This window comes from Pteropus medius, unplaced genomic scaffold (assembly GCF_902729225.1).
Source record: "Pteropus medius unplaced genomic scaffold, Ma_sr-lr_union100, whole genome shotgun sequence".
Taxonomy (NCBI): domain Eukaryota; kingdom Metazoa; phylum Chordata; class Mammalia; order Chiroptera; family Pteropodidae; genus Pteropus; species Pteropus medius.
Window position 1 is genome coordinate 3,916,269 of NW_024344378.1, and position 25,150 is coordinate 3,941,418.

The following is a 25,150-nucleotide window of genomic DNA, read 5'->3' on the forward strand; positions in this document are numbered from 1 at the left end:
CTGTCACCATCTCCTCTGACAGGCGGCGCCGTCGGACGCGGACGGAGACCGGCCCGTGAGGCGAGCGACACCCGGCACCTTCTGCAGCCACTGAGAGCACGGACTTCGGGGCGGGCGGTCCGGGCGTGACCCGGATCCGTCCCCTACTCTCTGCGTGGCCCTGGGCGGCACGTCCCATCACTGTCCCTAAGTCGCTCCATCTGTAAAAAAGTAGGACTGTAGCCGTGCCAGCTCTCAGGCCATCACGAGGATTAACTCAGTCACCGTGCGGTGAGTGTCCACAGCAGGGCCAGGCGCATGGCGAGCCACACAGGTGCCTGCTCTCGCCGGCGGGTGGGGGCGGCAGAGTTAGGGCGCCGGGAAAGTCTGCAGAAGTGGCTGCAGAAAGAGGGGTGCAAAAGAACCGTCGCCCTGAACACATCCTGTCCGTGTTCTCCCAGCTTCGACGGCCGCTGGCCTTTGCAGACCTCAGCCAGCACTGGTCCCCACGCCGCACCCCCAGGCCTGCGCCAGACGGCCGGCCGCGGGGCCTCGCTCCTTTCCGAAGGGTCCCTCCTCCCCTCTCGGTCTCGCCCTTCGATCTCTGCCTCAGCGCCCACTCTATCACCCCAGGGCCGACCCTCGAGTCCCACGGGAGAGTCGAAGCCTACTCTAGAAAACAAACAAACGTGGCCGTGTCTCCCTCTAAGCCGGCACGCTGCATCCCTTCGGCAAAGTCAGAGTGCGCCGAGTTTCTCGCCTGAGCAGACAGACGTCCACCGAGCGATCTCCCCGCGGGGTCGGCCGCACGAAGCCGCTCTGCCTCGGCCTCCCCCAGCTCCTCGTTCGCGGGCCGAGAAAGCCGTGGTGCTGAACGGCATCGTCAGGCGCACAGGGGCGGTGACGCCGGCGGCTCGCGGCCCCCGGGGAGCCCCCTTCTTCCCGCGGATCATGCCGAGAGCCAGCGCCCCTCACACACAGGCGACAGACCCACTGCATCCCCACGACGCGCCCGGCGTACAGGGACGTGGACAGCCCCGGCCTCCAGGAGAGGTGGCCAGGAAGGACGGGGTTAAGCGTCGTGCCCACAGGGCCCGGGTGACACCCGGGAAGTCGCACCCTAAGGTGCCACTTGACCAGCAGACTGCGGGGCTGAGCGCGCCTGCACAGCCCTGCTGACGAGCGGCTCCTCTGGGGTCCCCTCCAGGTCCCTGCGAGCCGACGGGCTGTTTGGTTCTGTTGCTTTCACTTCGTTTCTGGCCGCAATTCATGATTCATTTCCTATAACACCCTTGCAGGACCGAGAACAACGAACCCGTTTCGTTAAATCCATCCTCTCGTCCTGCAGGGGTCACCCCGCCCCCAACAGCCCTGCCCCCCGCCATTTCCTCCACAAGGAAAGAATGGCACTGGCGAGGCTTACTGTCCTTCGGGGTCCGAGGACCCCCTTAACCTCCGCCCCTCCCTTCACCCCACCACACCTGGCTGCTCAGAGGACAGACTCACCTGCCACCGAGTTTCCTGTGCTCTCTCAGCCCCGCCTCCCACCCCCAGGAAATGTTTCTGAGGATTTTGTGGAAAATAAGCAGAATCCGCACCCAGAATCTGCCAGCCCTGCCTGGAAGCCAGTCTGAGGGCCTGCGGGCTGCTGGCCACGAGGCCGGTCCCCTCCTCCTCCAAGCCCTGCTCGCCCCGCTTCTCCGGCACCCCCCTGGGTGCCCCTGGATGCCTTCCCTCTGACCCGCACCCCGTGCTCCAGCGCCTCCTCCTCAGGCCGCCCCCCTCACACCGCACACCCCCTCGGTGGGTCGGCACCCCCCGTTATCGCGTGGCCGACTTCCACTCCGATCTCCAGAGCTCACCGCGTTCGTGAGACCCAGACCAACCTGCCAGCCACGTCCCCCCGCACATGCCACGGGCCCTCAGAGGGGACGTGCGGAAGACGCGAAGCTTTGCCTTCGCCCCAGACCTTTCCCGCTCTGCTGCTCTCTGTCCTAGAGGATGGCGTCTCCACCACCGGGGGGTCCAGGCTGTGCTACCGTACCTCCTTCCTGCTCCCCCTCCCGGAGCCTCACGCCCCCCAATCCTGGTCACGCCCCCAAGAGCCTCACGGCCCCCCTGCCCGCCCAAACTTCACGTCCAGGTCCTGGCCGACCGGCCCCTTTTTGCAAACCCTTCTCTTCCTAAACGTCCTTGTGATGGTGATCTGGGCTCGGACCACCTCTGCACTACATAAGCAATCGATATTTTTTTTTCTTAAAACAAAAAATATTCATATTTTAAAAGATCAGAATAAAGAAACAAAGAAAACTCACAAAACCCCCCTGGCCTCGAGACGGCCACCTCGGCTCTGGATGTAGGCGTCGCTGAGCGGGACGCACCTTCTTGCCTCCCTCCAGGCCACGTACGCAAAGACCGTGGCTGCATATTTGTGCCTTGGCTTGTCCGCCCGACTCAGCTCCACGCTTCCGAGCCCGGGAGCTTTTCCCGTTTGGTCGCCCTTCCTTTAACACCCACCAGTGACTGGCCACGCGACAGACGCCCGAGCGTGCTTCCCGAGTGCGTGGTGAAGAAACAGTGTGTCACGTGAGACGGGGAGCTCCCGAGACAGCTGTCCCCTTGCCCTTCCCCCCGCCCCCGACGTGGCCTTTCACACACCGCAGGTTCTCAGGGATTCTCTGCTGAGTGAGCGAACGAGAGAGAAGTGGAATTCCACTGAGTGGACGCAAAGGAAGGGAGACACGGCCCTGTCCTCGAGCACCTCAGACGAGTGGCACTGAGCCTGACAGCACACGAAGCACAGAGCTGACCGAGTGTTCATGCAAACACCAGCCCACCTGATAAATGGCAGTAAACGGACCTGGGCGCAGTGCGCCAAGCGTCGATGCCTGGGAGCTGGCGACGCTTTGCCCACCCCCTTCCTTCCGTTCAGAGCCAGCACGACCCAGCGCGAGCATCAGATGGGCTCGGCGTCAGTCCCTGGAAAGCCTGAAGGTCCTTGGCCATGAGATGACAGGACCACCTGACACCACGCGACGGGGAGCCCGGCTCGAAGGCAGGCACTTGGAGATTCCCTACCGCTCTTTGGGGCTGAGCTGGCCAGAACCCAAGGGTGCAGACCCAGACAGGGCACACTCGTCCGAGGAGTGTCATTTAGGGGCTGGCGTCCTTCAGGGTCCTTAAATATGTGCCAAAGACCCCAAGGGGGCCGCCTGGCTCCTTCGCGGATGCTTTCCCCCATCGTGATGGATATTCTGCTGTGGGACACTTGTTGAGGCCTCTCCTCCCTCCTCCCCTGAGCTCGCACACTGCAGGTTTCTTAGGGCCTTGTAAGGCCACAGCTGCGACTTCACCTCACATGAACCAAGAGGAGGCAGGCCAACGGGCTCCGCCGCTGCGTTCCCAGTTACATTAGAGCCTCTGGATGGCCTCCCACCCCTTGTCCCAAGGGGCCCGAGCAGAAGCTGCCACTGAGGCTTGCAGCCACCACCGTCCATTAACCCTTCATGGGCTCCTGGCTGGGCTCCTTAGATGGGCGTTCTGCAGTGACTTACAAGGCGAGCAGAAGGTGATTACACATAAACGCGAGGGGCTTACGCTGACGCTTCTGCGGTGTGTTTATAATGCGTAGGATTAACTGACACCAAGTCAAACTTTTTCCAAGAGTACGATCCAGCAAACAGTGTAAGCACATTCCAGAAAGATCAGAGGAAGCCCAAAAAGGCAGGGTGTGTGAACTGCAAGCTGGTGGGAAGCCCAAACGACCCTGAAGGCCAAGGACATCCCACGAGGGCTTGGGATCACAACCCCTGAAGCTCCCTCCCAAGCCCAGGAGCGCATGCCGGTAGATGGAGACTCCCCCAGGGCAGGCAGTGGACGGGGGCGGTCCCCACCGAACCCCCAGTGCCCTCTCCAACTAACCCGACCCGAAGGGAAAGATTCCGGGGCTCCGGCACGCCATGGCCCTCGGACTTCCTCCCCCACCCCAAAGCTCCCCCCAGTGGCCTTGCACTTTGGGAAGAGGCCAGCCCGCTGGACATACACCACCTAGAGTAATGTCGCCCCGAAATCGACCTGCTAACAGGTGACCACAGGAGTCTGTGCACTGGTCTCCCCGGTGATCTTGTAAAATCAGCCTGTCAGGTTTATGATGACACATACTGCACAGAGTCCAGTGGAGATCAATATAATGGGGGGCACGAGTCTGCCGAGTAAGGGTAAACATCCGACGTTGTAAAGTTAGTCACTCTTTGAGATCATAAGAATAGCTTCCGGCAAGTTCCCTCCCTCGTTCATCTCTCCGTGGGGACGAGAACCGGGCTGATGTGGGGAGATACACAGAACAACTAGCAAGAGGCCCAGTGGGTCCCCTGCGGGTACAGCCACCTCCTGGAAGCACCAATACACAGGTGACAAGCCTCCCTGCCCATCCGAGAGGGCACTCTGGGAGCTCGGGGCCCCCGTAAGTAATCAGAAGGGATCCCTACAACACTCAGATCACGGCTGGTCTGAAGGGACGTAAAAAGGGGCACAAACGTAAGTGACCGGAGGGAAGGGCCACTTCGTACCCTGTCTGGGTGGTGAAGTGTGTGGGCCGCACGCGGCGTCAGGCGAGGCCCTTGAATCCCGGCTGTTGACGATCACGAAGAGCACGGGTTGCTCTCTGCTGGAACCTATCTTACGGTGAGGAATTCCTCGCCTTCTATGTCCTTTCCGTGGGTTAAAAGGAGGAAAAAGCATTTCCTTTGAAAGCAATGACTCAGAAGTGAATTCCAGCTCTGCTTTGGGTTTATTAAGTCTTTTGATCTCTGTCTATTTAAAGTCTTGTAGGAACAAGGCGGGATGTAAAGAAATAAAAACAAACGCTCCGTTTCAGGCTCTCCGTCCACTCGGCAGGGCTGGCCATGGTACCCCTGGTCTCGTGCATCTTCAGGAGAGTGAACCGCACCGTCTCCCGGGGGCATCTGCAGGACGGGGCAGGGCTGGGCCCCAGAGACGCGGCCCCCTCCAGTCCTCGCTCCCTCTGCCCCTCGTGGCGCCAGGCCCTGGGAGGCTCGGGGAGGCTCCAGGTACACTGTCCTCACCCGCTTCCCTACGAGACTGAGCCTGAGCAGCGGCAGGCTCCTGGCACTGGCCTCAGGGGACAGCGTCCCACCGTGTTAACTACCAGCAGTGACTGCGAAACGGTCCCCAAGTAAGTAGAGGAGTGTTATGTCACGAGACCCTCGGAGTGGAAGGTGCATGGAGCCCATGGGAGACCCGGCCGCCTGCCCAGTCCTGGCTGCCACTTCCATCTGGGCACCCGTCGGACGCAGCTTTTCTCAAATATTTCTGCATCGGCGTCCGACCACACTCGAAAGGAACTAACGTTGGCACAAAGGGCTTTTGTACTGCAAACCCTGGGTTGCTGAGCATAATGTGAGGGGAGCCCACGACCTCACCGAAGAAAGCCAAGTTCGGGGGTACGGGGGTGGGGGGGCAGCACCCGCGTTCTCACCAGCGGCCCCGTCGCTTGCTCCATTCTCAAACACTGGTCCTTTTCCATGAACCCGAGAGAAAAATCGTCTCGGATGAACAGCTTCAAATAACGCAACGATGAAATCAAGACCCTGAACAGAGCCTGAGCCCTGAGCCCTGGCACCGCTCGGGGAAATGCGATCCGCCCCGTGAACCTGGCTCCTGGCCGGCCTCCTCCTGCTCTCCCCGCTGGGTGGAGATGAGGGGCCCGGTGGGTGGAAGGCGGGGGGGATACCTATGTTGTCCTCCCGCCACCTGCAGCCCTTCCCCGTGCGAGCAGGGGGCTCTCGGCGCCCGGGACGTCCCGCTCCTGGGTGGTGGCACAGAACGCGTTTCATTTGAAGGGACAGAAGGAAACAAAAAACAGCCCGCGACTCCATCAGTCTGCAACATCAGATGCTCATCGCGACGTGAACCACCTGTCTGAATCCACACCGAGGAGGGCGAGACGCCCATCGTCCCCGCACCTCTCTGCACACCCCGCGGGCACCCATACGTGACGCTGCCCCTCGTCGCCCTGGAGCTGTGGTCGCCGGTCACGGCTCAGGCCAGAGTGGCCACGACCCGCCAGTCCGTGGCTGTGGATCACGCTTCAGTGGGAGTATTTTAAGATCAAGATATTTCAAGACCATAAAAGCTTACTCTGTAAACAGTAGCAGAACCTTCTATTTATACCCTACCAGTCTCTCGATGATTTGAAGGAAAGTTTTCTGAAATCTTATCATAGCAGACCTACCGAGTAATCAGACTTTTTAAAATCCCAACTTTGGAGCCAGGTGATAAATTGAGTGAGAAAGACCATTTCTCTGTAATATATCTGTGTCTGTATCACTGTTACATGATATGGCAACAACGACAACAAAAAAATCTAGCAACAGATGGGCTAGATTTTTAAAGCTATCTCTCTGTAGCTTAAAAAAAAATTAAACTATAATATAAGAAATAAAGTATCCAAAAGAGGTGTCTCAGTCAAATTTGAGGAATCTTGTTGAAAGAAACTCTTTCTCTACTGGTCAAAATGTTCTTTTTGACGAAAGAGCGAAAACTAATAAGCTTGATTTATATAAATGGAAAATTTAGGATAGAAGCCATCGCATCTTCCAATATTTTTGAATAGTTCAGTAAATGCTAACTATTAATTTGGACTTAAATAAAGGACTTAAATAAAGAAAATATTATTTCTTTGGCCTCCGTGTTGTAATGTTCATACTATTATAAAGAGTATTTTTCCTAAATTAAGCAAAATCACAGGGCTCCTGTATTTAAAAATGTATTATCTTAAAGCTGTTATAATTTCATTTACTGTTTGAATTCCGATTTCAAATGCCCATTCAATGCAATGCTGTGTCAGGTCATATTTCAACTCCGATTCTGAAGAGGACCCACTTACACATGTTTATACAACCTGTTTAAAATCATAAAATGGTGGTTTCTCCCAAGCTAGAGAAAAAGCATCTTTTTGTAAAGGTTTGGATCTACCTACCAATTTAATTACTTCTGGGTTGATTTTAAAAGAGAATGCTCGTGAAAGACTAAATTCTGGCTAAATTCAGCCTTAACTAAAAAATAAAAAGTCTATTTTTTTATATAGTTAGCATTTATTGAACTATTCAAAAATATTGGAAGATGCGATGGCTTCTATCCTAAATTTTCCATTTATATAAATCAAAATAAAGTCTATGAATCGGTTTGGATATTAGGGCATGTTCTGCAACGTGAACTTGACTGGATTTCCTTAGGCTTTGTGGTTGGGTAACATTATTCTAACTTGAGAAGCAAACTCCCTCTCGCATTACCCATCTGGCTAACGTTAAGGTTCGTTGCCTAATGTTTTGACTTGGGTTTGACGGATGTATTAAAATGTCTGCCTAATGATGTCATTGTCCAGTTTTCCAAAAGCTCTTTGCCACGAACACTTTTTTCTCTCTTTAGGAAGCATTAAGCACATCCACTTTTCACACTTGATGTGTAAATAGCTCAAGACTCAAAATAGCTCATCTCTTTTTCACTTCTCTTCATGTTGGGGAGGTTAGTACTTATCAGGATTTGCCCTCACTGTCGATCCCATATCCTAGACTCTAGCCAAGAACCTACCCTTACCAGCTTTTTCTGTAGGCTCCAGGGGGCCATCTGCAGGTACGTTTCCTGCTCTAATAGGAAGTAAACCAAGAGCAGCCCACCCAAGCTTACAGATCTCCTCTGCAAATGACATCCTTCACCCACGCTCTGACACATCTGCTGACCAGCACGGCTGAGCTGTTGGCCCTCAGTGCCTGGTCTGAATTCTCAAGTTCAGCTTCAGACTCGTCTGGATTCTGGAGCCCTGCCGGTTTCATTCTACGCTGTTTTTTTGTTTTTGTTTATTTTTGTTGTTTGGCATCTGACTCTCTGGCTGTCCTTTGACCCAGTCAGCTGTCCCTTACGTATGAGTTCTCATGATTCCTGTTCCCTGTGCCACTCGCTCTAAACCCCAGGGATGGGCCTTGACAACCATCAAGAACATCACAGAAAGCTATGGCGAGGCCGTGAGCAGAACAGCAAATAGCGGAACGATTAAGAAAGAAATAACGCAGCCTGTCAGTACCTGTGCGTCGTACGGGTAAGAAAGTATTCAGAAGAAGGGAAGTCGCCCTCCACGCAGAGGGAGAGTGAGTCATCCCCACGCCTCACACTCTTGGAGACACCGGGAGACTGGCCAGCGAGGTTTGGCTCCTGCAGGGGAGAGACTCTGAACCCAGGTGTCGGGGGCTGGGAAGGACCTGCGATGATGTTCTCTTTCTCATTTGCGTGGCGCTCATCCCTTTCTGATGCTGGAGAGCCGGGGCTCAGAGCAGAGACGGAGGGCGTTTCCTCCTGCCCACTCCTTCGCTGAGGGGACAGTCCTTCTAAGGGGCCGGCTTCATGCGAGGGCTCAGACTCACCTCCGCCCTCGGAGGGTGAAGCGCCCAGCCCCATTTCCCCGTGGGCACTGAACCCTCAGGCTCCTCTCCCGGGGGAACTGTCTAGCTGGGTGCTCGCCTGTCCCCTCCGCACGCTCACAATCTGTGGCTCTCTCCGCGTGCTTCCCGGCTCAGCCATGCACTTAAAACGCGTGTCACAATTGGCGCATCTCTCTAAACGCTCATATCAGGAGGGTTTCAGGTTATCCAGCACAGAATATTACCAGAACCTCCGGCAGCGACACAGTCCCTCGTTGCAAGCCTTTCTTCATGTTTATCCCCAACCGAGAACTCGCCCCCTCTTTTCCTGCCAAGAAAACCGTATCCCGCCTTCAAGGACCGACGTGGGATTGTCCCACGTTCCTTTCCCCAGCAAAACGCTAAGGTCCTCAGTCAGTCATTGAAGAACGACGCTGTTCTTGGACGCACCCTTCTCCGGCCTCCACGCTTCTGCACGTGCTACCGTCCCTCCCGCTTCCCTTCCCACCTGCTTGACCACCTTCCGAAAGTTCCCGAAGACTGACTCGACCATCCCGCCTCCAAGGAGCATTCAGGGTCCCCCGCTCCGCGCCTAAGGACAACTGATCGCCACCCCGACTGTGCGAAGGCTGGAGGTTACCTACACCTGGGACAGGAGCCCTTTGCGCACGATGGTCACATGACTTCCCATCTCCTCCGGACCCCTTGAAAGGAAAGGCTCTGCCTTATTCATTCGTCTTTGCATCCTCTACGCCCAGTGCCTCTCCCACAACGTACAACCGATTTTTCTCACATTCTCTGAGAATCGGAAGTCTGGGGTCGAAGCCCAGAATGGGTCCTGAGGGAGAGTCGGGTGTCCTGCACGAGGAGGGGTGGCCGTGATGTCAGCGCGGCCGCTGTCAGGGACACCTCCCAGCTGCAGTTTCCATCAGCCAGCCAAGCGGCCGGCATCCGGGAACCTCGCAGGTCGCTCACTCTGAGACGCGTCTCCACGGCCGTTATCTCATTGAAGCCTCTTTGATGTATAGTGTTTATCCGGTGGCTGCTTGTCATGTTTCCTTTTGGACCTTATCTCGCCTTTCACAGAGAAAGTCCTCCCATCTTCCGTCCAGACGTGGGTGCAAGATCAGGGAATGATCTAGAAGGGGGACACGAGGTTCCTGATGCTTTCAGGAGCCGACAAGGCCTGCAACCTGAACGGACCCCGCGGGCGTACTCAAAGCTCTGCATTGTTCGCGTCTCCTTTCTGCGAGAGCCACATAATGCCTGCATTCAGAGATCCTCGAAACTCTTTAAACATGACCTCATTTAGGTACGTCGCAACCGCCTCGACCGAAAATCTTGAACAGGCACCTCTAATTCGTTTTCAGTTATCTATCCTATAACGGTTAAAGGGCAAATTTTTTAAATGAAATAATCCAAGTTTTCGTCAGTGGCCTAGGGGAAAATATTCCGTCCTCTGTCCATCATTTATTGCTTCATATTTTGAATCAGAGTCAAAAAATGACAGTTTTCTCTCCCGCTTTCTGTTCACCACCCCAAACCCCAGATCTCCGTTCTGCAACGTTAATGGCAGCTCAGCGGCTGAGATAAATACTGTTAACTGACTAACAGTCATCACTCTAAACCCGCAAACCACGCTGGTCAGCAAATCATGGCGTGGGGCCCAATCCGGCCCCCAGCCTGTTCTAATAAATACGGTTTCACCGGAGCATGACACACTCATTTCCTTGCAAACTGCTATGGCTGCCTACAGTAACGGAGCTGCGTAGTTATGACAGAGGCCATCTAGCCTGCAAAGCTTGAGATATTTACAGACCGTCCTTTTAGAAAGCCTTCGCAGACCCCGAGCGAGGACTCTGGAAAGGAGGAAGCGAGACACTTCTGTTACTAACTGGAGCCACGCCGTCAGACGTGTATGTCACCAAACTCTACACTGTCCGTTTATCTGTGCAGTAGCCACGCAGCGCCTACCTCCAGGGACCCCCCGGGTTTCTCAGACAGGGTGTGTTTGTTACGCCTACACCCCTCCTCTTCTGCACTCTGCCCGCTGTTCTGGGGGCTCGCCCCTCCTGACGAGACCACACCCCGAGGCCCTCTTGTCTTGCATTCTTCTACGTGGCTCAGTGAACCGCGGACTTCACTGCTGCACCCCCCAAACCCCATCACTTAAAAGCTACTTTCTCCAGATTCTGATGTCTTTCCAGCATACTCCCTTTCAAAATGTGGCAGCCCCATATGTTCAGGAATGAATGGACCATTAGACATCACTGGGCCTCAGAGTCACTGACTTTGCCTTCACTCTACGCCTGTGCCACCACCTGCTTGCATTCGGCCCGTCCAACCCAAACCGTAAAGGGGAAAGAAGTGTGCGGCCCCATACACGCCCAGGGTGGCCTCGAAGTTCGATAATAAAACACCAAGAATAATTCCACGCATCAGGCAAACAGCTTCATTGGTTTTCCACAATGCCACGCTGCTGGCTGAGGCCTCCTAGGGCAACTGGCATCTGTGAGCACCCCTGAGATGGGCAACACTACACATCACGTCACCTGGAGACAAGAACAGGTAGAGCCTGAAAGCTCGAGAGGTGACCTAAAGCTATTTTATGATCGAACGGTGAAGAATATTATGGTGAACAGCTCTAGAGCGGGGTAGACTGGGCTTGACTCGGAATTTTTCTACTTCGAATATTGTATATTTCACCCTAGTTACATCATCGTTCTATCCCTCACCTTCTCCTTTATAAAGTGGGATATAAATGTCTACGTCATCAAATTGCTCAAAGACTACATAAAAAACATATGTCAAACCCTCAGAGCTCTTGGTACACGCTAGTCACTCAGTGGTAGCTAGTGTGCCTTAAAAATGCATGCTACATTCAATGTTTGTGTGCTGCTATGTTTTTCAGCAAAAATCATTACCTATGATGTATCAGGTACAGAGCTAGGAGCTTGGAATGTGTACCATAATGATGAAGAACAAGATGTTCCCCAAATCCGTAGCGCTTACAGGCGATCTGCCTAGAAGGTGACACGTTAAATGACCACATAGCTCTTGAAAGCCCGATTCTGGACACTGAAGAAGAAACTGAAGTCCTGGGCATGGAAGACGCCAGCGAATGAAGCCCGAGCAGCACTCGGATGCCAGTCCCCCATCCATTAACATCCATTAGTTCACCGTCCCTTCATCCTAATTCGGCGATCACAGATGAGAGACAGCGTGCTTGTTCTTTACCCTCCAAAACTAGTGACTAAAAGGAAGACAACCTCCCCAAAGCGGCATGGGAATCTAGGATCGGCAGAGAACGGCATGGACTATGAAAATGAATTTGGGAAGGTTACAGCAGGAAAGACAGCTGCTAAATGATACGTTAGTCACTGCTGGATGCCAGAGAGGGTCCCTCGGCCAAGCTGCATGACATGACGGTGCCAGCAGTAACTCTAACTATACGGGTAGGGAAAAGAAAGAGAAAACATCTTCTTTGATCACGTAGACCTTGAGCAAAGAAAAACATTTATTAAATAAGAGACATATATTTTCCGTAATGCTCCCGAGGACACGTGTGTTTGCTGGTGCCCATGCTTTAAGCATGCAAACGATGAGAAAAAGGTCTTCCGTGATCACATCTTCGGGGGGCTCATCTCACTTCCCCCCCCCCACTGAGAAGTTTTACGAACTGAAATTGGGAAGCAGAAACCTTGCCTGACCTAGCTCCAGAGCTGTCTCTCAACACATGTGTCAACAAAAGCACATGGAAGAAAAAACAGAGCCCAGTCACGTACCAGCAACCTGGGTGGCAGGGCGGGGGCCCTGTGTCGTCCCCAAGCTGGTTAAGTCCTGGCTTCCTGGTCCATATTTCCACTGAGATCTCTGTTTTCTGTTATGAGTTGGAAATGCATTATAAATGCAGATATCTGATATATATGATATGAGGGTAAGATAAGAAATAGCCTTTCCCAGTGGTTTGTAAAAAAAAAAAAGAAAAGAAAAGTAAATAGTGCCGTTTTCAGGATAACCTAATTATCAGTGTAGGCTCTAGAATCCCTTAATATCCCTCCCATCCCTAGAATTTTAAGATTCATCCTAAATACTGTGAGAACAGCAGTCCTGAATCACTAAAATGCAAATCCTTTGTTCTAAGGCTAAGCTGGGGGGGCTGCCAATGACCACCTTCCATCATTCTCAAAGGACATCATTACCGAACCGAATTATTCCATCAACAGTGGTGCTGCTGAGTGGCCCCCTCACATTACCCACCCTGCCAGCCCCCCTCACTTCAAGGTGTTTCTATAGCACGCCCCTCCGCTCCCTTAAAAACCACTATATCATCAGAGAAACGCAATGAGACATCACCTCACACTCGTCGGAACGGCCATCATCAATAAATCAAAGAACAAGTGTTGGCGAGGATGTGGAGAAAAGGGATCCCTCACACACCGTTGGTGGGACTGCAAATTGGTACAGCTGCTGTGGAAAACGGTCTGGAGGTTTCTCAGAAAAATTAAATATGAATCTACCTTTTGACCCAGCAATTGCACTTCTAGGTATTTATCCAAAGAAAACCAAACCAATAATTCGTAAAGACCTATGCATCCCTATGTTCACGGCAGCACAATTTACAATAGCCAAGACATGGAAGCGACCTAAGTGCCCATCAACAGACGATTGGATAAAGAAATTATGGTTGATAAATACAATGGCATATGACTCAGCCATTAAAAAAAATTCTACCATTCTCAACGACATGGATGGACCTAGAAGTTATTATGCTGAGTGAAATGCCAGACAGAGGAAGATAAATACTGTATGATTTCACTTACATGTGAAATCTAAGGAACAAAAAGAACAAACTAATCACAGACAGACTCACACATATAGAGGACAATCTGTGACGCCCAGAGGGGAAGGGAGTTGGGGGGCTGAGAGAAAGCGGTGAAGGGTTAGAGAAGTACAAATCAGTGGTTGACAGATGGTCACGGGGATGGGGAGCACGGCGTAGGGAATGCGGACGGCAGGAAGGTGATGGCCAGAGGAGAGAGAGCAATCGGGGATCGTTTCATAAACTATATAAACGTCTAACCAATGTACTGTACCCTTGAGACTAATAATAAAATACAATTTAAAAAATAAATAAATATAAAAATAAATTGAATTTAAAAAAAAAAAAAAACCACTCTGCTGAAATGGCAGCTGATGTGGACCAGCGAGGGAACGACTTCCGCAGGTGCGAGCGGCTGGACGGTGAAGCAGGCACGTGGCACCAGCCGCGTTTCACCCGCAGAGGCCACCAGCGCCCCGGGGGACAGTGTGGGGGACAGTGTGGGGGCCCGCATGGGGCGCGCACTCACCTGCCGCAGCTTGGTCCCCACCATGGAGGCGCTGCTGTCCAGCACGAACACCACGTTCTTCGGGAGCGGGGGGAGGTCTCGGGGCGCGAAGTAGTGCACGAAATAGCCATCGAGAACCTGGCGGGGGGAACGCGAAGTAAAAACGGTAGCTCTGGGGACAGGCAGAAAACGAGCGGAAACCGACAGTCTACGCGACTCCTCAAAGTCAAGGACAGCACGAAACTGAGGCTGGGGTCAGACTCCAGACCCGGGGCTCGCGTATCCACGGTCCTGGCCCCTCCGAGAGAAAGAATTGCTAATTTAATCTGCATAAGGATAAAATCGCCCCTTAAACATGTCCCGACTATGTTGACCGATGCAATTTTAATGATCCATCCGCTCCCACCTCCCTCCCCCGCACGGGGAACCGGCTTCCTTAGTAATCTGATTTCTACCAAGCGTCTTACACGGTGAGACGTCAAGGCCGTCCACATCTGGATGCACATTAACACATCCTAACATTCCCGCCCTGACTCTGGAGCCATCAGACCCAAAGGGGACCAGTCTGTCTTAGTTAAAATTGTAGAAGAACTAAAATTTTAACTTCATCTAAGACATCACCAGGAAAATTATAGGTTCATTGGCTCTCCAGAAGTAGGAAAGAGACACCGTTAGCCCCCGGCAAGGGGACACCACTAGGCTTTTTGGAGTCACATTTTGGGTAAAAACAGATCTCCTAAGAATCAGAAAGTCCTGTCTCACTTAGGGAAGCATCGGAATCCCCAGTTCTGAGTCCAACTAAACAGATCAAGCAACTAACAGGAAACAGCAACAACGAACCCCTTACCTGGATGTCCCCAATGCTCTGTGCTCTGTTGACATCGTACCTAACGATGAAATCTCCCAAAACGCCGTTCTGGGCGATCTTTGCTTGTTGTACCACACTTGGCTTAAAAAGGACTTTGGCGAAAGTTTCGTTTTGGTTGATAACAGTAGAAGGAGGTGGCCCAGCATCGTCTGTAAACAAAATATAACTTTTGTATATCTGAATGCGTAAAGGTTTGTATGCTCTACGAACTGCCTCGACTTTGCACTGATAATGTATCACAGTGCAAGAGATATGCAATCATATATTTCACCTTTATGCCTCCTTTTAAATCTTTGCTGATGAGAATATTTAAACACGCAAAAGTAGAGAGAAAAATGTATCACAATGCGAGAACTATATTATCATATATTTCACCTTTATGCCTCCTGTAAAATGTTTTCTTATGAGAATTTTTAAACACACAAAAGTAGAGTAAGACAAACTTCGTGTAACCATCATCCAACTTTGATAATTATCAACTTTTTCACAATCTTTTGTATGGTTTTATGTATCCCCTCACCGTTTTTTTTTTGCTAGAACATTTTAAAACAAATCCTACGTGTCGTATTTCATCCATAAATACTTCAGTATGAATCTCTAAGAACTTTTTTTTTTTAACATAACCACAGGACCATTATCACAAGTAATAAAATTAATGTGCGGTGCTTTATTATGGTGAAATCCCTGTCTGTATTTAAATTTTCCTGAGGCTTTAGAAAATGCGTTGGAATGGCTGGTTTGTTGGAATTAGGATCAAAGTCCTCACATCCTGTGTGGCTTATGTTTCTTAGGTCTCCTTTAATCTACAAGTGTCCTCTCCCAGCTTCTCAACTTTTTTCTACTGCGACATAATTGTGTTGCAAGACACTGGTCATTTGTCCTGCAGAGCTTCTCACATTCTGCATCTCCTGATGGTTTTCTTGTCCCGTCTTTCGACTTTGCCCCCCATTCCCCTGGTTTCCGACCTTGGCTCATACTATAACATCCAGAAAAAGTGCTGATGCCCAGGCCCTGAGCTCATTTAATCAGTCTGGGACACCGCCCGGCCGTCGAGACTTTTAAAATTCCCCACGTGAGTCTAACGTGCAGTCAAGGCTGAGAACCACAGCTCAATCCCCCTGGGGTTCTGACAGGTGGAGCTGGAGGCTTGGTTACACCCAGGTTCAATGCTGTTGGCAAGGACTCCTCACAGGTGATGTTGAGGACTCACTACTTCATCGCATCAGGAGGTACGGAGATCTAGGTGCCTACTTTCAGGGGTGTGAGACCGATGGTGAGTTCTGTGTGGTCAGTCGGATCACCCACGAAGGGAGTTCCTCGCCCACCTTCCATTCATCCTTTTACAAAGCTCTGATGTTTGTCTAGATCCACTATTGCATCAGAGTTGCAAGAGCGTGGTCACTCCTACCATTCCTTCCATATGGAATTCCTCCACAAAGAACACCTTTCCCCCATCAATCCTTTGGTTGCCATACCATACTATTTAAAAAACAAAAACAAAAACAAAAACAAAATCGCCTTTCCCAAAGCTTTCCCAGCATGAATCTTAGGATATAAGTTATAATCCCAGAAAGATAAATAGAAAAGTGGATTTTATATGATTTAAGAAAAACAGTGAGATGACAGATTAAGCCACGTACATCACATTTTTCAAGCCTGACCTTCGCTTCCTGTTGGGACACACACAGAATTATTTTTGCAGACTACCCACCTTTATAAATCCAAACGCCATCATGTCTATACGTTTAGCAACAGAAACCCAGATTTTTGAGATCTGCATAAATCATAAAGAATGTGAAAATAAAATGAAGAATTCATAACTATCGCTGTATATCAGAGACTTTTTATCCAGACACTGAATCAGAGTCAAACTTAAAATGGCTGCAAAGCATCTGACCATCTTTTTAAATCTATTAGAGGTGATACTGTAGAGTAAGCCGACCAGCAATTTCCATCCCTAATTAGCAAAATAAAGGAAACGAGGCATGATTTGCATGGTGATTTGTATTTAAGAATAAACTTCCTTCTGCTAAGGGTTTATTACTCATTAAAGACAAAGGAAGTTTAAACGTTTCCTTCAACAGAACAGAGACAATGTCGGTGTAACCTTACCAGGAACCACAGAGCAGAACTGAGTCTCCTGGTATTCGCATTTCTCAGGGGCAGGAACCTAGGGAGTGACAACAGAGCTAGCCAGTAGGAGAGTTCGTTCCTGTAGAATGACAGTTGCCTGGGCGATCACATGCTTCCAACAGATGTGCTCACCTGACGAAGGAGCTGGGCAGATCTCGGGGGCACACTGACAAGTGCCGCTGCCCAGTTCACCTGCCTGGCGGATGATGCTTTAGAACCAATAGATGGGGGGAAGGAAAAGGAGCTGAAAATAGAAAAGTCCTTGAACTAGTCTTTCTCTCATTGTGGTTACTGGTAAAGCACCCAGAATGACAGGCATGATAACATACTAGCTGAGAACTCAGGATCATGAGTGAATGAGAAGAACCTGCATTCATTCCTGGCTCTGCTTCTTATCATCTACGGACTTTGGGTGAGTTGCTAAGCCTTGGTGATCTCATCTGTAAAATGGATTAATAGTCTACCAAACTCACGCTCTGGAAAAGGTTAAGTTATGCGACGTGCTTAGTGCCTTTCTGATTTATGGGAAGCAGCCTTTTTTGCTAATATGATTGTGAACCTGAAATATGTACAGAACAGAAGAAGGACCCGGGGACTAAGTGTAAGACAGTGTCAACCCTGGGACAGGACTTGCCACAAAAAGGCAAGAACTGCAGTTAATGCACAACGTAGCTGAGCCTCCCAGTCATTCTGAGCAGAGCGCGAGAATATTCCCCCTGCTTCCACTGACATAAGCTCAAGGAGCAGCACTACTCATCTGAGGTAATTGAAGTAGATCAGTGGGTACCTTTGCGGGTGAGGACTGATGGGAAAGAGTATAAGTCAGCCTCTTGGAGTGGTGGAAATACTCTGTCTTGACCCGGAAGGAGTCGTGTGGGTGTATAGATAAGTAAAAATTCATCGAGCTGAACACATAAAGATGCATACACTTCATCTTACGTATATTTCAAAATAAAAATTTAAAGTCATTGGGAGCTGGGTAGCGGAATAGATTAGGTATGTTCAGAGTAATTCCAGCTGGCAGAACTCAATCCAGTTGAATAGAGTCAGCGACAAGTGTTTTTCACGCAGCATCAGGAAGCTCTAAGAAAGATGACCCATTGGCAGAAGCCGCCTTCACGACTCATCTCATCAGAAGAGTTTGAGCCAACCCTGGGTGACTCAGTCACCTGCAGGCATGGTGCGGAGCAGCTGTCACACGTGGTCTTGAATCAGCAGCATCAGCATCACCTGGGGACTTGCTGGAAACACAAATTCTTGGGCCCATCCAGAAACTCTGGAGGTAGGACTCAGAAAGCTGTATTTTAGCAAGACTTCCAGGTGATTCTGGCTCCTGCACAGAGACACTGGCCACATGCCTTTGATGGATGTAAATGGCCGGGTCTAGAAGGTCTCCAAGTTTAACATTCTACATTACTGTAATTAGATGTGACTCTTTGTCTTTTTTTTTTTTTTTTTTTCGCCTACAGCACCCAGTCTTCCTAGGTGTCTCCCATTCAAGTACTAACCAGGCCCAACCCTGCTTAGCTTCTGAGATCAAATGAGATTGGGCGTGTTCGGGGTGGCGTGGCCGTAGACAGATGTGTCTCTTTATACTGTTAGCATGTACCTTCTTCTTGTTTCAAATCTCTCTCACTGAAATGCTCTTTAAAATGACCCTGAATCAATACCATTCATGATTGAATGAAAGCACTGAGGATTAAAAAGTATAATTTCTCTCTTCATAATTCATTTGACTAGGCTCTTTGATATAAGTCATGAGAAAGGATAGTGTATTATTATTTGGTTTCCTATTGACCTCGACGGTTGCTAGTTCCTGATGCAAATTCATGAGATTCCTCTAAATGGGCTTATTTCATCTGCCCAAATTGTGGGTTGATTCCCAGTTTGGTCACTCACCAAGAGACCGAGCCCCCAAGGCTGACTTCCACCCACTAAGAACGAGACAGTCGATGTGGCCCGTGAATTTTCTACTCTCAATCAAAAAAAAAAAAAAAAAAAAAAAAAGTTGGCTGGGAAAAATTCCAGATTCATCGCTCTAAAAAATAAAATCCTTCTCTTTATTGGAAGAAGAAAAAAACATTTCGGTCAATGAGGTTAGTGTGTAGGCTGCCCGACCACGACCGACCGAAATGCCAAAGCAGAATGACGGACACTCCGGCGTTTCCAGACCGCGAACTGGGGCTCGCGGCACCGATGCCGCAGAACGGCCCATCGGCCCCAGGAGCGGGGCCCTCGGCAGTCACGCACTGCGTTCTGAAGGTGATGGAGAGCACAAGGGGAGGCTGGGCTCGGGCCAGGGGAGCCAGACGCTGACTTACTTTCCTATTGGGAACCCACGTGTCTGCTCGTCCAGCTGGTTTTCTCTCCTTCGTGTCCCCCTCCGAGTTGGGGGCCGGGGGGAGGGTGAACTGTGACAACTGCCTCGAACTGGAGGAAGCAGAGTCTTCTACTGCCATCCCCCTGTCTTGATCCAGGCAGCGTTGGTCTCATGCGAGATGACCTTCAGTCGCACACATCCGCCTCCGGGGCACCTTCGCGGATGGTCGCTAACGGCTCTCTCCATCCCTCTTCCCGGCTTCAAACCCGGTATTTTCGAACGAGAAAATATGTATGATTTTAGAGGCCACGTAATACTGAGTTTGGGCTCTAGAGTTCGACAGACTCAAAATGACTGACGAGATCTCCGAGCCTCACTCAGTTCCACGTCTGTTAAATTGGAGAATCCACATCGTAGAACCGTGTCAGAATCAAGCGAGATCACATATACAAGGCACTGAGCTTGGTGCCTGGCACACAGTAGGTACACAACACACATCAGCCCCCCAGCCTCTTTCCCTTCAGAAGGAGCTTCTAGTACTCTCTGCCTAGGATAAAAGGCAACTCACGAGTTTAAAATACGCTTCAAAAACAAATACTTCACATTTTCTCATAACAGGTTTATCTATAGCACTAAGAGCTCGGCGGAAACAAATATTCATTATTTGCAGAGGAAAAAAAGGCACATCATAATAAACATTCTTAACGGGAACCCAGGAATGTTGACACAGAGAACAACCTCTATAAAGCATAACGCAGTTAGTGGCTTCCCAAGGCCTCCCTGAAATTATATACAGAATTTTGCAGGAAAGCAGGCATGTTTATTTTTTTTGCTGGAGAGACCATCCACAGCTTTCATCACACTCTCCAAGGACCCAACAGAAGGTAAGAACGATGTAGAAAAGTGCGATTAAACATTCCTCCCGCCGAGTCTGTCTCGTAGTGACAGGCACTGTATGTATTTTGTGTCAAGGGTGAAGAAAATAAAAAGTATGTCCTCTGTTTTGTCCTAGAAGATGGATGTTATTCACAAATAAACGTTCACCTCCTAGACGACCGCACGGGGGAAAAAGGAAGCCAACTGCCACGTAAAATGTCTAAAGGTGAAAAGATTTAGGCACAAAGAACCACGGTCAAGGACATCGGCTGGAAGCTCTGCCCCTTTGGGTCAACTGACAGAGGGATTTCCTGGCCTCTGCTTCCTGTGGGCCCCGGGGCTGCCTGCAGTTGGAGAAAAGCAGCCAACACCTGGTGATTTTACAAAAGGATGTCCAAACAAACACTGTCTGCTCATTTCCCCTTGGAAAAGGGGCTGAATTGTCTACGTTTGTTTACATAACCCACTCACCTGGGCTCCAGTGGGGAGATTTCTCAAATACAGGGCAGTCGAAAATACCACGGATAATTGGGCAACTGGCCCTTGATGGTAGCAATAAAGTCCTAATGCAAGCAAATCAGCAGAATATTAAAAATGATGGGTGTGGAACATCCAGCACAGTGACTGCAGATGGCGATACTGTGAGGCACAGTCGAAAGTTGCTAAGGGAGGAGATCTAACAAGTTCTCGTCATGCGGAAAAAAATTCTGTTACGATGCATGGTGCCGGATGTTAGCTAGACTATTGTGGTGATCAATTTTCAATATATACAAATAGCAAATCGTTACGTTGTACATCTGGGACCGATATAATGTATATTCTTTACATCTCGATTTAAAACAACTATTGACTAGGTCTCGGGGGAAAAGAAAGTGGTAAATTTGAGGCTATGAAGATGAGAAAGAATTTGGTTAAATACCTTAAGTACCGTATTATACATATTTTTCTTACCGGAAGAGGGCTTTCTATATCGATATTTGGTATCTTACATCCTCTGGGGAGATAGCGTCATACAGATATGACAGCAACATACAGCATGGAATAATGATGCAAACTTACAGCTGAAGGAGTTCAGATTCAACTCTGTCGCTTTAGAGCTAAATGGTGTTTGCCCAAATTTCTTAGCAAATTAGGTTTTCTCACTACTTCCTCGATGCTCTTTCTTCTTAAAACAATACATTACTGAGTGCCAGCTTTCCCTGTTGGATTGGCTTCCACGAGAACTATGCGTGAACGAGAGCAGCTACCTCACACATTCTACAAGCAGTGACCTGCTGACAACATGCACTATCCCTCCCCAATGTCGTTTCGTGTCCATCGAAGACCTCGACCCCCACCTGCCCTAAGTACTTGACAGTGAACCAAATGGAGGCCCATCCAAAGCGGTGCTAGAGCACCAAGGAGTATAAGATCGAGAGATTTCCATTAAATACCTCTGCGCTGTCTTCGCGCATGCAGGAACACATGGCCCAGTCGTCGAGAAAACCCGGGTGTCATTTTATAGATCCAACCTTACAGAGGGTTTTTTCCTTTTCAATGTATTCAAAATTGCCAACTCTCCACACCCATTAGAATGGCTATTACCAAAAAACAAACAAACAAGCAAAAAAACAAACAAACAAAAACAAAAACTCAGAAAATAACAAGTTGTTGGTGAGGATGTGGAAAGATTGATACCCCCGTGCACTACTGTAAATGTGGAATGTAAAATGGCACCGCACCCCCTCAGTAAGTTACAAATAGAGCTTCCCCACGATCCGGCAGCTGTACTTTGGGATGTGTGCTGAACAGAATCCGGATCTCAAAGGCCCTACACAGCAGGTTAACAGCAGCACAGTCTCCAGTCAGAGGTGACTCACAGCAGCCAAGAGGTGGAAGCGACGCCACCAGTGTCCTTCGGCAGGTGAGCGGATAAACGAAACACGGTCTAGACATGCAAGGGAATACTGCTTGGCCATGAAAGTGAGGACATCCGGCCACGTGCCACCGTGTGAGCAAACCTCAAGGACAGTATGCTGAGCGTGGTGGCTGCCAGGGGCTGGGGGACCGGGGTGTTGCTGCGGAATGGATCAAGCTTTGGTCTGGGAAGACGAAAACGTTCTGCAGACGGGGCGCACAACGGTGTGACCAAACTCAACGCTATGACCTGTGCGCTCAGAAACGGTTAAGACGGCAAGTTGAACGTTCTGTGCTTTTTACCGTGGTTGAAGACTTTCTTGAATTTCTAACGATCGCCGACTCTGAGCTCTTCGAGGGCAGTGACAAGGCGGTGGACGCTGTCAGCTTCCGGGCACCTAGTCCAGTGGCAGGGACGTGGTGACAGCTCCAGACAAGCTCGCTGAGCACCCACCGTGGAGGAGGCTCGCCCGTCGGCACGCGGCTGGCAGAGGGGTCGGAGAGCCGTCCGAGAGGGTCGTCTTGCAAGTGTTTTGGCACGTGTGGTTCAAGCTCTTGGTAACCCATGTCACGTGCCCTTGACCCACCCACCTCCAGTTTCAGCGTCGGCTCTGGGGGACAGTACCAGAAGCCCAGACAACACCCCGCCTCACACACCGAACTAAGATGGCAAGAAAAGGGAAGAAGCAGTGAGGCCTCCCGGAGGAGAGCAGGCCGCTCACCAACGTCAAGTTAAAGAGAGAAGGTCACCCTCCCGGGCCTCTCTGAGTCATCCTACTCACAGCTGGCCCTGATTGAACTACAGCCATTGTCAGAACAAACAAAATAACATGGTTTCTTATCTCGGTATTAAAAACCAAACAAAACAAAACCAACTATGGAGCCAAATGATTCATACCTGAATCATTTCTGCACTGGATAATGCTGGAAACCCTCACGTAACCATCAGATTCTTTCCTGGCAAACGCGCAGAGGCCAAACCGGGCCATGCCCTTCCAGCTGCAGAGTGGGGACGGGGTGTGGGGTGGACAAGGGAACTGGAACTGGCTGAATGGCCGTCACGAGGCAGCCCTCGGACAGGACGAAGCTGCCGGATTTGGCGAATAAGACAGGATACCCAGGCACATTTAAGTTTCAGATAAACAACAAGTGATCCTTTTTTTAGTGTAAGGACGTCACATATAATGCGCAGGATTATACTGTTTATCTGAAATTCAAATGTAACATCCTATATTTTATCTGGCAATCCTGGCAAAGGAAGAAGGGATCCAGTTTTCTGCAACGAGTGTTTTAGAGCCAAAGTCTGTCTCTTCATCCCTCCTGCGCTTCAAAATGAGAGCTACACCCAAGATCGGGCAAAATGAACCACCTTAAACCAGAAAAGTGTCGAAACCCCAACAGCATTTTCGTTGCCCACAACTATTATTCCTAAGTGACAAATACTCATTCTATGGCCAGCACCATGCTGGGTACCTAGAATACAATCCAAAGAAAATCTTCAAAACAGAAGGCAGAGTCCTGAGGTTAACAGACCGAACAAAGAAAAGCATGATTTTAGAACAGATTCAATAGCCCTTCTTGGGCGTCTCCTGAAGTACAAGACACAGTGTGAGTCTCCAGTCAGAGGTAACTTTTCTTACAGGATATGGGGCTGCAAGGGTCACCAACTTCATCTTCCAACATGAAGGTAGTAAAACTGTATTTTGAGTGGTTCTCTTCTTTTTAATTAAGTGTCCTCGGTTCTTAGGATTATTCGAAGGTCAACGTTTTATTAGAAGCTTACACAGGCGTGAAGCGATTAAAAGCAGGCCGTAGCCAGAAGTCCCCCAAGTCCTACCATTTGCTCTCCTTAGGCCTGGAAAGGAGGCAGAGCTCACCCCGGAGAATGCAGCACACACCACTTCCAGGGCCCCCCGAAGACGGTGGGGTTCTAACGCACTAAAATGCATTTTTTTTATGTTTTTGAGGTAAAAGTCACATGACACAAAATTAACCACTTAAAAGTGTACCATCCAGCAGCATGCAGCACACTCACGATGTCGTGCAACCACTAGCTCTATCCAGCTGCAAAACGTTTTCATCACCCCAAAGAAAACCCTGTAACCATGAGCAGTCGCCCCCCACGCCCCCACCCCCAACTCAGGCCCTGGCGACCACCGTGCTGCTTTCCGTCTCTATGCGTTTATGCATTCTGGACAGTTCACATTAGTGGAACCACACGACACGTGGCTCTTTCGTGCCTGGCTTCTTTCACGTAGCATCGTGCGGTCAAGGGTCCCCCGTGCTGTAGCCAGTGTCGGTGCTGCCTCATCCGTTGATGTCCCGCCGTGGGGACACACCACGCTGGTGTGTTCGTCCGTTCGCCGATGGACGTTGGATCGTTTGCACCTTTTGGGTCCTGTGGCTCGTGCTGGTACGAACATTTACAGTCAAGAATTTCAGTACCCGTTTTCAATTCTTTTGCGCATACGCTGAGAGAAATCAAAAATATAGTTATCTGGGAAATCTACGTTTAACTTTTTGAAGAACCGTCAAACTTTTCCACAGTGGCTGCACCGTTTTATATTCCGACCGGCAATGTACGAGGGCTCCAATTTCTCCACGTCGTTGCCAAAACTCATTTTCCATTTTTTATTCTTCTAGCTGTCTCAGTGCGTGTGAAGTGACATTTCATGTGGTTCTGATTTGCATTTCCCTAATGACTAATGGTCTTGAATATCTTTTCATATGCTTGTTGGCCATCTGTATATCTGCTTTGGAGAAACGTCTATTCAAGTCCTTTGCCCGTATTTTAAGTGGGTTGTTTATCTTTTTGAGCTTGAATTATAAGAATTTTTTTATATAGTCTGGACACGAGACTCTTATCAGGTATATGATTTGCAAATCTTTTCTCCCGTTCCATAGGCTGTCTTTTTAGAACCATTTTTAAGAGCCGATGCTGATCCTCTCTCTTTCTTTTGTATTCTTGAGTGTGGGGTACCTGTCAATGATGATCCAGGCACTGGGAGGACACAGAGGCCGTCACAAAAGTCTCCCTGTGCCTGAAACTAAAATTTCCTTTTTAATGTCAAATTAGGATGATATCACACGAGTCCCTCAGCTTTGACAAAGAGTACGAGTTGAGATTTCTTGGGAACTGTGGCTGGGAGGCTAAGAAACAGAGTCGGTGGCCCAGAAAAGGTCTTAGGGAACAGAGGGGTAGAAACTAACACCAAATAATGCTCAAACACAAGAATTCAGGCCGATGGACACAGCCGGGATGCAGGTAGACACGAAGCCAGCCTGCAGTTGGCACCTTGCCTCAGTGGAGGGG

At 50.0% G+C, this 25,150-nt stretch overlaps 1 protein-coding gene and 1 pseudogene across 1 annotated transcript in view; both read right to left on the reverse strand.

Annotated features, from left to right (window-relative positions):
- ITIH5 (inter-alpha-trypsin inhibitor heavy chain 5) overlaps positions 1 to 25,150 on the reverse strand; it is a 60,691-nt gene that overhangs the window by 11,896 nt on the left and 23,645 nt on the right. The window contains exons 6-7 of the mRNA XM_039871035.1: positions 14,592 to 14,761; positions 13,766 to 13,882 (exon numbers count right to left, since the gene is read on the reverse strand). Of these exons, the coding sequence (XP_039726969.1) occupies positions 13,766 to 13,882; positions 14,592 to 14,761 (287 nt within the window). The remainder of the gene's footprint in view (positions 1 to 13,765; positions 13,883 to 14,591; positions 14,762 to 25,150) is intronic.
- LOC120610091 (uncharacterized) lies at positions 18,206 to 18,323 on the reverse strand (annotated as a pseudogene).